General features: G+C 41.6%; 2 protein-coding genes across 2 annotated transcripts; one reads left to right on the forward strand and one right to left on the reverse strand.

The window, feature by feature from the left end:
* Positions 1-1,173: 1,173 nt before the first annotated feature.
* Positions 1,174-5,164, reverse strand: LOC9637877 (cation-chloride cotransporter 1). Its single transcript, XM_024679972.1, has 13 exons — positions 4,870-5,164; positions 4,663-4,818; positions 4,526-4,604; positions 4,376-4,467; positions 4,203-4,317; positions 4,048-4,148; positions 3,935-3,996; positions 3,627-3,863; positions 3,463-3,577; positions 3,125-3,319; positions 2,657-3,057; positions 2,438-2,599; positions 1,174-2,387 (listed from the first exon to the last, which is right to left on the reverse strand). Exons 1-13 carry the CDS (start codon positions 4,986-4,988, stop codon positions 1,303-1,305), a joined length of 2,919 nt encoding a protein of 972 aa, XP_024535740.1. The 5' UTR covers positions 4,989-5,164; the 3' UTR covers positions 1,174-1,302.
* A 349-nt stretch (positions 5,165-5,513) lies between these two features.
* LOC9629051 lies at positions 5,514-6,861 on the forward strand. Its single transcript, XM_002974960.2, has 3 exons — positions 5,514-5,675; positions 5,729-6,010; positions 6,088-6,861. Exons 1-3 carry the CDS (start codon positions 5,514-5,516, stop codon positions 6,859-6,861), a joined length of 1,218 nt encoding a protein of 405 aa, XP_002975006.2.
* The last annotated feature ends 4,632 nt before the right edge of the window (positions 6,862-11,493 follow it).

An 11,493-nucleotide genomic window follows, 5' to 3' on the forward strand; every position in this document is an offset into this window, starting at 1 on the left:
GGACATGGTAAGCTATTATATAATGAATATTAACTCAACATTAGTAAGTGCAAGTAGTCTTTTATCCTGGACCAAGTATGCTCAACAAGAAACATATACAAATGCTTACTTTATACTTATTTAGCATAAATATATATATGATAATCAATTTCTCAACTAATTTGGGTGGAAACTAATAAAGGGAACAGATAGTACCAATCCAAAAAGGCTCATTAATAGATAAATTTTGATATCTACAATCATATTTAAAATACCTCTACTCAAAAGAACCAAATCAATAGAAACACATTGGAATATAATTGTCTTGTAAAAGTGACCACAAGGGGATTGTAGAATGAATAATTCAAAAGCCTTTCCTGGCTGGCAAGAAAGGTAATTAGAGCTATGCATAAATCTGATCCTCCTCTAAGGAAACAAAATAAGAACAGCAAAATAATATCATCATTTCTCACTGTTGGCTATGTCAAGAAAGTGGGAAGGAAACTCTCACCAGTGGGAGAATATCTTTGGGATCTTTTAGAAATGGCTGCACTAGAATCACTCTCTAATGTACATTCTTAATGTGCAAAAACCCATGGAATCGTTTGCCTTTCACACATGCAAAGCCACTATGGAGGAAAAATATTTACACAGAATTACATTAGAGATGGCTTCATTTTATTGGCTCCACCTCTACTTTTAATGTTACCTTCCCCACTGACTATGACTGGAGAATCAGTTTTATGCTCAGCTAAGCAAACTTAGAGTTAGGCTATGAGATGACGAGTAGATATTCTTCTATAATCGTTTCTTTCTGCCAGTCTCTGCTGATATGGCCCAACTACTCCCAAAAGAACGAAGAAAACCATCAGCAAGGCTTGGTGATCAAACACAACGCAAACTAACAATACGCTACAAACTCCGTCACTGCATTTCTCTTCAAAGAAGTTGCTCGACTTGCAAATATACAAACTCAGGTAACCTTGAGCTTCGTAGAGCCATTTTTTTCAGTCATTGTTTTGCTACTGCGCAATGTCATGGGGTGTGGCTTAACAGTTAGTCCCATACTAGCGTCAGGACGGTAGATTGTGGACTGCCTCAGCTTTCAATGCACAAATATGGTATGTACCACTCATTTTCGCTTCTCATCGTTGGCTTTTACTAGCATTCGCAAAATGTGTGGAACACAAGATATCGACACCAATGGTCTATAAAATGCCCATTAATCAACAGCTTTCCACGGATACAGAGTCCCCGGGTGTACAAAATTTCGGCCATAGTAGCAGTGACGAAAAGAATGATAGCAGCAAATTCACAGCCATTTTACGTGAAGATGGTGATCACGTCTCTCCTGTAGCCACGGACCATTAGCAGCCTGGGAATGCCATCGACGAGGAGGTCCATGTACTCCATGTAGCAATATGAGGGATGCTTGGGAGGTGGCGGTGGCAAGCTGACCAGCACCACGGCCGCCATTCTCGAGTATCTCATGATGATTGAGTTGAGCTTGAGGCTGGTGTAGAGGAACTTGTTAACTTGCTGCTCGTTGTAAGAGTGCTGGACCTCGTCCTCGATCGACGCAGCTTTCTTCTTGAGCTCGGCAGACCTGTGAGCAATCCTCTTCCTGGCCTTGGAGAAGGCCTCCATTGCGTCCTCCCGTCCAGTATCCACGCCACGGTCCTCCTGGTGAGCCTCCCACGACTTCATCGTCACCACAATCACCTCGGCTTGCATGCGCAGGTCATACAAGAACTTCTTCACGTCGGCCTTGAGCTCCTCCGCCTCGGTGTCCTCCTCCGAGATGCAAAAGACTTGAATCTTACAGCTCTCGAAGCTGTCCTTTGCTCGGAGGAGCTGGGAGAGGAGCAGCATGAGGCCACCGTCGCGGACGATCCAGTAGAGGTCGATGGTTCCATACTGCTTCTGGTATTCGCCCGGCCACTCGTCCAGCCCCTTGACGATCACCACGGCCTTGTTTGCGATGGAGCAGTCGTTGATAATGCTTACGAAAACATCGGAGACGCGGCCATGTTGTTCGTCCCTCCAGATCTCAGGATATCTCATGCAGACGATGTTTGGCTTGAGGTTGCCAAGTCCCATAGTCTGTACAATACCCCGGAACCCCTCGCAGACATCCTTCGCAATGATCACCTCGGCCACCCCTTCGCAGTTTTTGTAGTCGATGTAAGTTCCAAGTAATCGACACGCCTGACGTGCCTCGTCTACCTTATCTATATACTCTCCCTCCGAAATGGAAACGAATATGGACATACCGCGGCCCTTCTTCTTCATGCAGTTGGCAAAGTCGGCGAGTTTGGGATGGCATGGAACGTCTTGTGGCAAAATCCCCCAAGGCTTGCAAAATATAAGTGGAATGGGATACCAGTTTTTCGGGTGGACGTTGTTTGCTGCAGAAGTAACAATAATTTAAAGAGTTTGAAGATAGGAAAAAGCTTACCTCCTAAGGAACGAAGACTTCTTAAAGCAAGCTGAAAGTAAGCACTTTTAAAACCATCACCCCAGTCTCCTGCTTTGCCTTTCAAGCTAACGTAATAATATATGAGACTTGCCAACGCGAGTGATACAGTTGTGAAAATCCAGGATATTAAAAACATTATAACTGTAATCCAGATAAACACTGTTACAGGTAACTTCAGTAATTGGTAAAAGTATGTACCTATGCACAATAGAGCACCCAGGAGCGAAAAGCTCCAGTGATGAAATTTCCACCGAGGACGCCAGCTTGGAGCATCAAGTAAGTCGAGCAAAAGACAGGAAAGATTAACTCCCGCATAGCACAAGAGAAAGAACATGGTAATAACGGGAGAGATGAGGTCGAGATCACCAATGATGACGCAGCTTGAACATATGAACATGGTGAAAAGAGTTGCCAAATGAGGCTCGACCCCGTCTGGTGCCTTGAAATATTTCAAAACTGGGAGTATGTCGTCATTTGCAATAGCAGCTAGCAGCCTTGGCGCACCGGTTAAACTTTGAAGAGCTGCGCCAAGTGTCGAAAGGATAATGCCAACTTGAACGACTGCGGGAACAGGCCAAGCTAATGTCGCGGTCAGCAATCTAGATAACCAAAAAAAAAAAAAAGAATTTGTTACAAACATACAAATAGAGTTTTCTCAATGCATACCGATTTGTTAAGAGTTCTTCACGGTTTGCCACAGAGCCAAACATGATAGCTGAAATTAAATAAAGACATGTCGTGGAGGCAATGGCTAGCAAAGTTCCCACCGGTATAGAACGCTGTGTATCTCTCAGAGATGCAGAGCGATTGGAGCCAGCCATAATACCAGTAACTGCCGGGAAGAAAAGCCCCAGCAGGTCCCTGAAAAACAAAGAAGTCACGCAAAAGATAACGGCGTCCGACAAACAGAAATTAAAAGCATGCGATATAGAATTTGACGAAATAGAAAGAAAACGATTCATGCATTCCCTAGCAAACCAGATGAAAAACGCAACGACACATACTCAAAATTCCAGTATATGATACCATCTGGCGCAGGAATTCCAGCTCTGTTGGTACGCTGGTACTCGGGACCCCAGTTAGCATGGAGTGTTCTCCATCTGAGGCCCGTCACTCCCGCTGGACATCACAGATATTAGAACGGCTCAATAAACATTTGATTGCTTACATGGATCACCACGTCGAGGAGCAGCAAAGATACCAATAAAGATGAGGAAAACGGATAATAAAACTGGAATAAGAAAAGCCGGGGCCACTCTGTTGATGATCTTCACACCTCCAAAGACGATAAGACATAAGATAATTGTCACAATTACTCCATACACTTGAAGGTCATGCAAACTGGGACTTTTTAATATCTCAGGACTCGAGCCTGCTGGAGCTGGTGCTAGTTGTGTCACGCTTTCTGCACATGAAAAATCAAGCAAATTAAAAACACGCAAAAGAATAGAAAGGGAACTCTTGAGATTTACTAGCCTTGAAATATGCCGGCCCCAGGAAGAGCATCCAGAAAAGTTTCTACTGCACCTAAAATATACCTAAGAAGTGTCCAGTTATGATCGAACAATCAAGGACAGGGGAACACTTACAGTGATCCAGCAACCGCATTTCCAAGGAAAAAGCAAAGCCCAATACTAATACCGACTTCCGGACCAAGAGCTCGACCAATCAGATAATACGGTCCGCCACCCTATAAACCAGTGCTTAACCAAAAGAAAAACTGTCGCAACGCAAAATTTTGAACCTTCATCGCGCCATTGGTGGCTATGGCGCTCAGCGAGATCCCAGTCAAGAATGTGCATAAGCAGCACAAAGAGACGAGCACCAAACTCTGTCCAATTCCAGCAAGGCCTACAATCCTGGATATCGTCACCGAATAGCATCACCAAATCTTAATACAACTCGGAGAAAACTTACCACGAAAAACGGATGTAGAAAATAATTCCTAGAATGTTTTGAAGACATGGTACAAAGACTCCCATGAGTGTTCCAAGCTTTGCACCGCGAGGCTGAAAATTAATTTTTTTCAAGACAAGAACATGAGCGAACAGTGGATTTTCGACGTACCCGAGGACGGCCAAGCGTGATAGCAATCTCTTCTCCAGCCCTGGGACTAAAAGCTTGTGGTGGCTGCTGGCCTCCCATACTGAGGTAAGACACTTGAGTTCTATAGGACATAGAAAAATTAGAAGCCTTGCACATACCTTTTGAGCCCGACCACATCGACGAGCGAATCAATCTCGAAAAGCTCCAGCTTTGTTTCTCTCTCGGTTTGATCAAAAATCTCGTCAGTCGGAGACACCGGCCCATCATCTTGATCAAAGCGAGCATTTTGACTGGATCTGCCAGTATTGACCGACCTGGCGGATGCGGATTGCGTGAATTCCAGAAAGTTTGCGCACAAGACTTACTTAATCCCCGCTGGTACTTCCAGATCCACGACATCGAGCTCGCCATTCGCTCGCGGCGATTCCCGCCGCCCGGCCGCATTGGCGTCGTCGGCGTCGCCGCCGCCCTTCTCCACTCCCATCGCTCTGATCTAAACCCTCATTCGATCCCGGCCTGGAATGCGCCAATTTGGATCGAGATTACGCGTGAGCAGCTACCTGGATCGCCAGTGACAGCAGCTGCGCCGCAAGATCCGACCGCAACAGGGACGCGACCGCGACACGGCAAGGTGCTCGTTCCTAGGGTTTAACAAACATCCCAGAGAAACATCCTAGGGCACGAACGGCACTGTACGGCCGGATTGAATTTCAAAACCCGCGCGCCTAAAATGTTCTAAGGGCAGAGATCGCAAATGATTCTATTGCGAGGCCGAATTGGAGGCGTTAATCGCGTCATTCAAGCACGGCCTCTTGATCGTCGGAGATGAAGAAGTATAGCTTTTGGACACAATCGGGAAGAAATCGCGCTAGGGCAAGAGTCGAGGAGCGATCATCCAGATGATCACAAGCACGAACGGCGCTGTACGGCGTGACCCTTTCTCTTTGCAGAAACGCGCGCGCCTTTAAAACCATAAACGTGTGGGCATTGCTCTTCGCTAGGCTAAGATATGCGGTCTTCGCAGGGTAAAAGAGTGGCTCCTTTCATCTTGCTCGCCGCGATTTGCCTGGTTTTCCATGGAGTGGATCGCCCATCGTCCCGGTTGCGATCAACGAGACTGGCCTTCTTCGTCCACAATCAGCAAAGGAATCCTCGCGCACACAAGCTTGCGGTATGCGCTGTTTCAGAAAAAAAAACATTGGTGGAATTCTCGTGTTCTTTCAGGATCCCCGGGTCGCAATTTGTCTTGTAGGCGGAGCCAGAGCCTTCGAGATCACTGGACCAAGCATAGTGGACCAAATCCTCCACGTCTACGGAAACAATTCGGATGTGTTCCTCCACGCGCCGCTGGACGAGAACACTTACAAGCTCTTCCTGCTGGGCAGGGGCGCTAGATCGAACAGAAATTCTTCGTCCTCGCGGTTGGCAGCAGCGCGGATCTTCGATCAAACACCCATACCCGAGCTTGATTTTCGCAAGCAAGTCCTCACATCCGATGGGATTCAAGTAAGCTCTCTTTGCATCGATCTAGGTACTCTGTTTTTAGCTTTGGCCACCTTCTTTCCAAACTTGACATCTCGCAGGGATTACTGCAATATTTCAATCTCGTCGAGGGCTGCTGGGATCTCATCACGAAACACGAACGTCGTCATGGTTTCCAGTACGATTGGATCGTAAGAACAAGGCTAGATGGCTACTGGAGTGCCCCTATGCCGCCCATCTCCACCTTCGATGGCGCCCACTACACTATCCCATACGGCTCCCAATTCGGCGGCCTCAACGACAGGTTAGGCATCGGCACTCGCAACTCCAGCCGCATCGCTCTCCACCGCCTCCAATGCCTCGATCGCCTCCACGCAAACGGATTCCAGCGCCTAAATTCCGAGAGAGCATTCAAGGCGCAGCTCCAAATCACGCACACCAGCGTCCAGCTCAAGAAATTCCCCTTTTGCGTGGTGAGCGCGAAGAAGTACGATTGGCCGCCCAGGGAATGGGGCGTGCCTGTGATGACCATGGCGAGCAAAGGACCTCTAAATGGAGCGAAGTGTCGTCCATGCCGGGCGAAGATCAGAGGAGAGGAAGCTCACGCCATCGCCGAGGCACTAAACAGGGGGTGGAGCTGGAGTGGACCTAACGAAGGGGTGGAGCTTTGCGATGCCACGGGGGACTGGGATGCTGACTGGGAGGCTGTCTATGACAACGTGGTTGGTCAGTGCAGTCAATTGGAGAGGTTGCGGGTGTCTCGCCTGGGGACGCTAGACGAGTGTGTGGAGAGATTGACCGAGTTTGAGAGAATGTGGGGTGAATGGGATGCTCCTTCTCCTGTTAGTATTTGCGAAAGGAAGTTTATAATTTGATTAGAATGATATCTTATTTACAAACTTCTTTTTCTGGTGGAAGTGACTAAGATTAAAAAAAAAAAAGTATGATTAATGCTTTATTTCATAACTTTAGGATTTCGTTACAAGTAACAAAAACAAGCAAATGGCATCATCACAATTGCATATAAGACATGGAACAAGACAATAATATGGAGGGCATGTAGCCACTGTTATTAAAGGATGTAAAACTCCATCCTTACAAAGCTTGCTTGCTAGAAAAATATTCAAGTTTCCATCTCTAGAATTTGTAACAAGAGTAAAAATCATCAGAAAAAAACATTAAAATATATAGTTTTTAAATGGCTCTGTGATCCCACTATGCTAATATTAGTATATGGCATCTTAGCTGTACACAGCTCTAATTATTTTGTAAAATGTTTATTAAAATAGTAAATTAAACTTATAATTTTTTTCATATATCATATGTAAATTTTTACAACAAAAAATACTGCTGAGAATTTGGAAAAAGGCCCTTTCCAACAGCATACAAATATAGAACAAAGTATTTAGAGGATTTTGAAAAAAATGTTTTTATTCCATCAACTTATTAGTTCTACCTTAAATTTTTTGACTAAATGTGCAAGAGATTTATTATACAAGGGTGTTCTCTTACACTCATATTACCATGTACTAAGTATGGAAAAAAAACATTTATTTATTTGATATAAAATGAATTATGATTTGTCTCTATTTTTTTGGTAAAGGACAAAAAAGATTAACATTGCTAAATACAAAGGCTTTTGATGCTTTTAAAGAAATAGCTATTTTATATAAGAAAAGGACATAAAAAAATCAAGATAAAGTCTATAGACAATTGTATTTACCAATGCTAGCCTTTTGTTTCTTTCCACTATATTACTATATAAAAGCTTGTTTGTTTGAAATTAATTCATTCAAGTCTTAAGAAATGGTGTTTTCTACTCACATTATCTGTTTTTTCTTGATGATTTTTACTGTTGTTGCAAGTTCTAGAGATGCAACCCCAAATATTATTCCAGCACACAAGCTCCTTGAGGGTGAAGTTTTATATCCTTCAAGAGTGCGTTGCCACTGCTTTTCATATTATTGTCCTGATCCATATAGTGTTTGCAATTGTGATGGGATTTGTGCTTGCTTTTGTGAATTTTAACAAATATTTAAAGAAATAAAGGATTAATCACAAAATAATACTAATTTTTCATTTACAAAATCTTTCATTCCTGCATGATTTGTCAATGCATACTAGGGCATCCTGTTCACCCTACATTCTCTCAAACTTTGCCAATCCAGACACTTACAACCTTTCGAGTTGACTAGCCATGTCCCATGCTGACTGCCTCCTACTCCCCATCTCCAGCCCAAAGCTTGTATCCTCTAATCTTTGCTGGGCATGGATTCTCTACTCAAGTTGAAGATAAACCCTTGTGAATGCAACTTGTGTCCTCAACCAAGAGGGACTGGTGCATTAAATGTTGGATCTTAGCAGTTTAGAGAGTAGCAAAAAGGTGCTCAATTAGGCAAAGGCTTGATGCTGTTGGAGCCAAAAATTTGGTAAGCCTTGAGTTTGAGGCTAAGGGTTATAGCATATGAGACATACCATTCACAGTTTCCAGGATATAAAATTAAATTGTCTTCAACTTCACTAAACTACTATGTATCCAACTCCACAACTGAAATAAGGTCCTCTATTCGTTTTTCCTTCTCCTAGGGTGTCATCTCTTTCCATTGTGATTGTACAATAGTGAAATAGTGTGTTTTCTCATATTAAAGTATAAGTAACAAACATAGATACATTTGCAAAACTGGTATAATAATGGGGTCTTTCAGTGTTTTTTTGGCACCCAATTGGAGACATATAACTAATGGTAATTACAATAGTAATTTGTCATTGCAATTGTTTCCCCTTGGAGAAATTTCCTGCCAAAATCATTTATTTCTTCAAATGTATATATAGTGGTAAGTTTGTTGTAAAAAAGCAATTTTGATTATTTTACAGTAAATAACTTTATGAAATGGACTTATGAAGTTGCTGTTCTCTCCATATAATCAACTTTAAGATTTTTGTGTATTTAGGGTTCTTTGATTCTCCTAAAAAATGTATGTATCAAGTTTTTGCAATAGTACATTTGATCTTCATTGCACTCAGAGCATGTGCTCTATTTGAAGAGCTACTAGAGGATCCACAGTGTTATCACCAACAACAGTGTGAATGCCTTTGCAAAATGCTAGGGTATAGTGAAGAGTTACATGGCATTCAATTAAATGCTATAACATGGCACCATGTCTAGGAATTCTTGGGGATGATCCAAAATTGAGTTAAACTCATGAATTGAGCTCAACTCAACTCAAGTCAATGCTACTTAATGTAATCAACTATAAGTTTACAAAGAAATTTTATTGAATTTGAAATTTATAAATTTAATTGTTAATGGTTAGAAATTTATATTATTTTGAAACTATTAATGAAGAGAACTTCTAATTTTTAATACGAGCTATACAATAGAATATTGATTAAGTAGTTTCTAGAATTAGAATTTTATCCAAACCTATATAATTGTTAGTTTCTATATTCACAATTTTCTAGTTAAAAGAAGCCTTTTTTGTCCCAAATAAAAATAGAAATATTAAAGTTTGCCATGAACTTGAAAATTTCTATCTTAACATCTTGATATGTTGACATTTTGACATTTTGACATTTCAACAATTGACCACCACACATCAAGCGAAAAATATATAGATAATTCAAAATATTTCATCATTCATTCTCTAGTGTTTTCCAAAGATGGGAAGCAAAGAAAACCAAAAATCTGCAAGTAATTCTAGCATAAAGAAATGTGAAAATATTGCTTCACTACCATGATTTTCATATTACACTCTTAGTCCTTATTACCCATCCAAGAATATAAAGTCTATTATCACTATTAATAAAAATACTCATATTACTTCTGAAACAATAATCTAGAGTCAAATATTATACAGAAAAGTAAGTTGTTTGTTTATTTTCTATTCTCCTTGTATGAGCATAATATATTATTATAGTGAATCTCTATAAAGAGTATAAATGTATAATATATTCATCTTGTATCATATGATGTGGATGACTGTTGCAATTGTCAAGTTACAACGTAGCCTCTGAAAAGGGCAATGCTTAAAACCATTTTAAGATAATGAGAAAAAAAAACTACCCCGGATTATACACATGAGCTCCCATGGTTGTCTAACCTGCCACCTACTCCATATGGTCAAAATGTACCTATGCATTAGCAAGGTCACTCGACCCAGACATATCCATTTGGGAAATAAGATCTACACTAGAGGCGGGGCCTATGGTAGAAAATTTTGAAAACGAAGGGGTGTTTTTGCTCACTAACGACTTGATCTGGAAATAAACTCCCATGGATAAACTCGTAGGGATAAGTTTGTTTTATTTCAAAGATTGAGTTGATTTTTTATTGGAGTTTCCCCTCTCGAGATTCACACATCCAAGACTTTATCCTAAATAAAACAGAATGTAAGAGAGATATTATTGAAAAGTATGTAATAATATTTTTATACCTTCTAAGGCTAGTTGCAGGTTGCATATGTCGTAGTAACTCTGGCAAGCTAGCCTCATCCAGTTGAGTATTCTCGTAGTCCAGATCAAGTAAAGTGCTTGCGATAAAATCCTTGAGCATTGTTTTTTGAACATGCTTCGAAGTTGCAGATGAGTTTCTCACAGTTTCTATCTACACTACATATTTAAAACGGTTGATTGAACTCCTTTGTATCCCTTCATGCATTGGATGTGTGTGTGTGCCAATATATACTACAGCTCTACCATCCTCTCCATCCCATGGAAGAAAATAATACATCTTGGCCCTGCATATGGCACGACACAGTGGAGCATTCTTGCAAAATTGACATTTGAATCCAATACCAATGGTGTCACAGATGGGAGGATTGGTTGCAGATCCTTCAAAAAATGTGGAGTTTTTACCACGCTCTCGATTGCATGCTTTATTCACACAATCCAAATACCCACCACAATGAACCATAGATACTGTGCTTTCGAAATGCTGGAAATGTGTGGTCTTGATCTTGCACCAGTTGTGGACATCTTACTTAGTCTCCATCCCCTTTTGTTTTGAGCTGACAAGAGGTGGTAGTTCAAAGAAGATATTGCCATTGTATGTAGATGGGATCTCGTTAACGGGCCTATGCAGAAAGGAATGCATGTCGATAGAGAGGTGGGAAAACTGGAAAGCGTTGCAAACAACTTTAAATATCGGTGAAGTTGGAGTTTGGAAATTCTTGGCTCACATTGGACTAACATCTCCACTAGAACTAGAAGAGGAAGAAATGATGACGAATATTCACTTTGGCAGGATTGCAGCCTTGCACTTTGATTGGAGATCCAAAAACTTGAATCTCCTTCGACTTAGAATGTTGCAAATCCCAATGTTGTCCACCTTCACCTACACCCGAAAGAAGAAACTTTGATTGTTCAACTACACCAATGTTGTTGTGAATCACAGCCTCCAATGAAATAGAACCGAGAGAAAGATCGAAACGTCGGCAAAGAAAACTTTCTGAAATAAGACTTTGGGAGAAAGAAAGTGGTGGGTGATCTCGGTAATGCAAAAGGAAACT

This window comes from Selaginella moellendorffii, unplaced genomic scaffold (genome assembly GCF_000143415.4).
Source record: "Selaginella moellendorffii unplaced genomic scaffold, v1.0 SELMOscaffold_26, whole genome shotgun sequence".
Taxonomy (NCBI): Eukaryota; Viridiplantae; Streptophyta; class Lycopodiopsida; order Selaginellales; family Selaginellaceae; genus Selaginella; species Selaginella moellendorffii.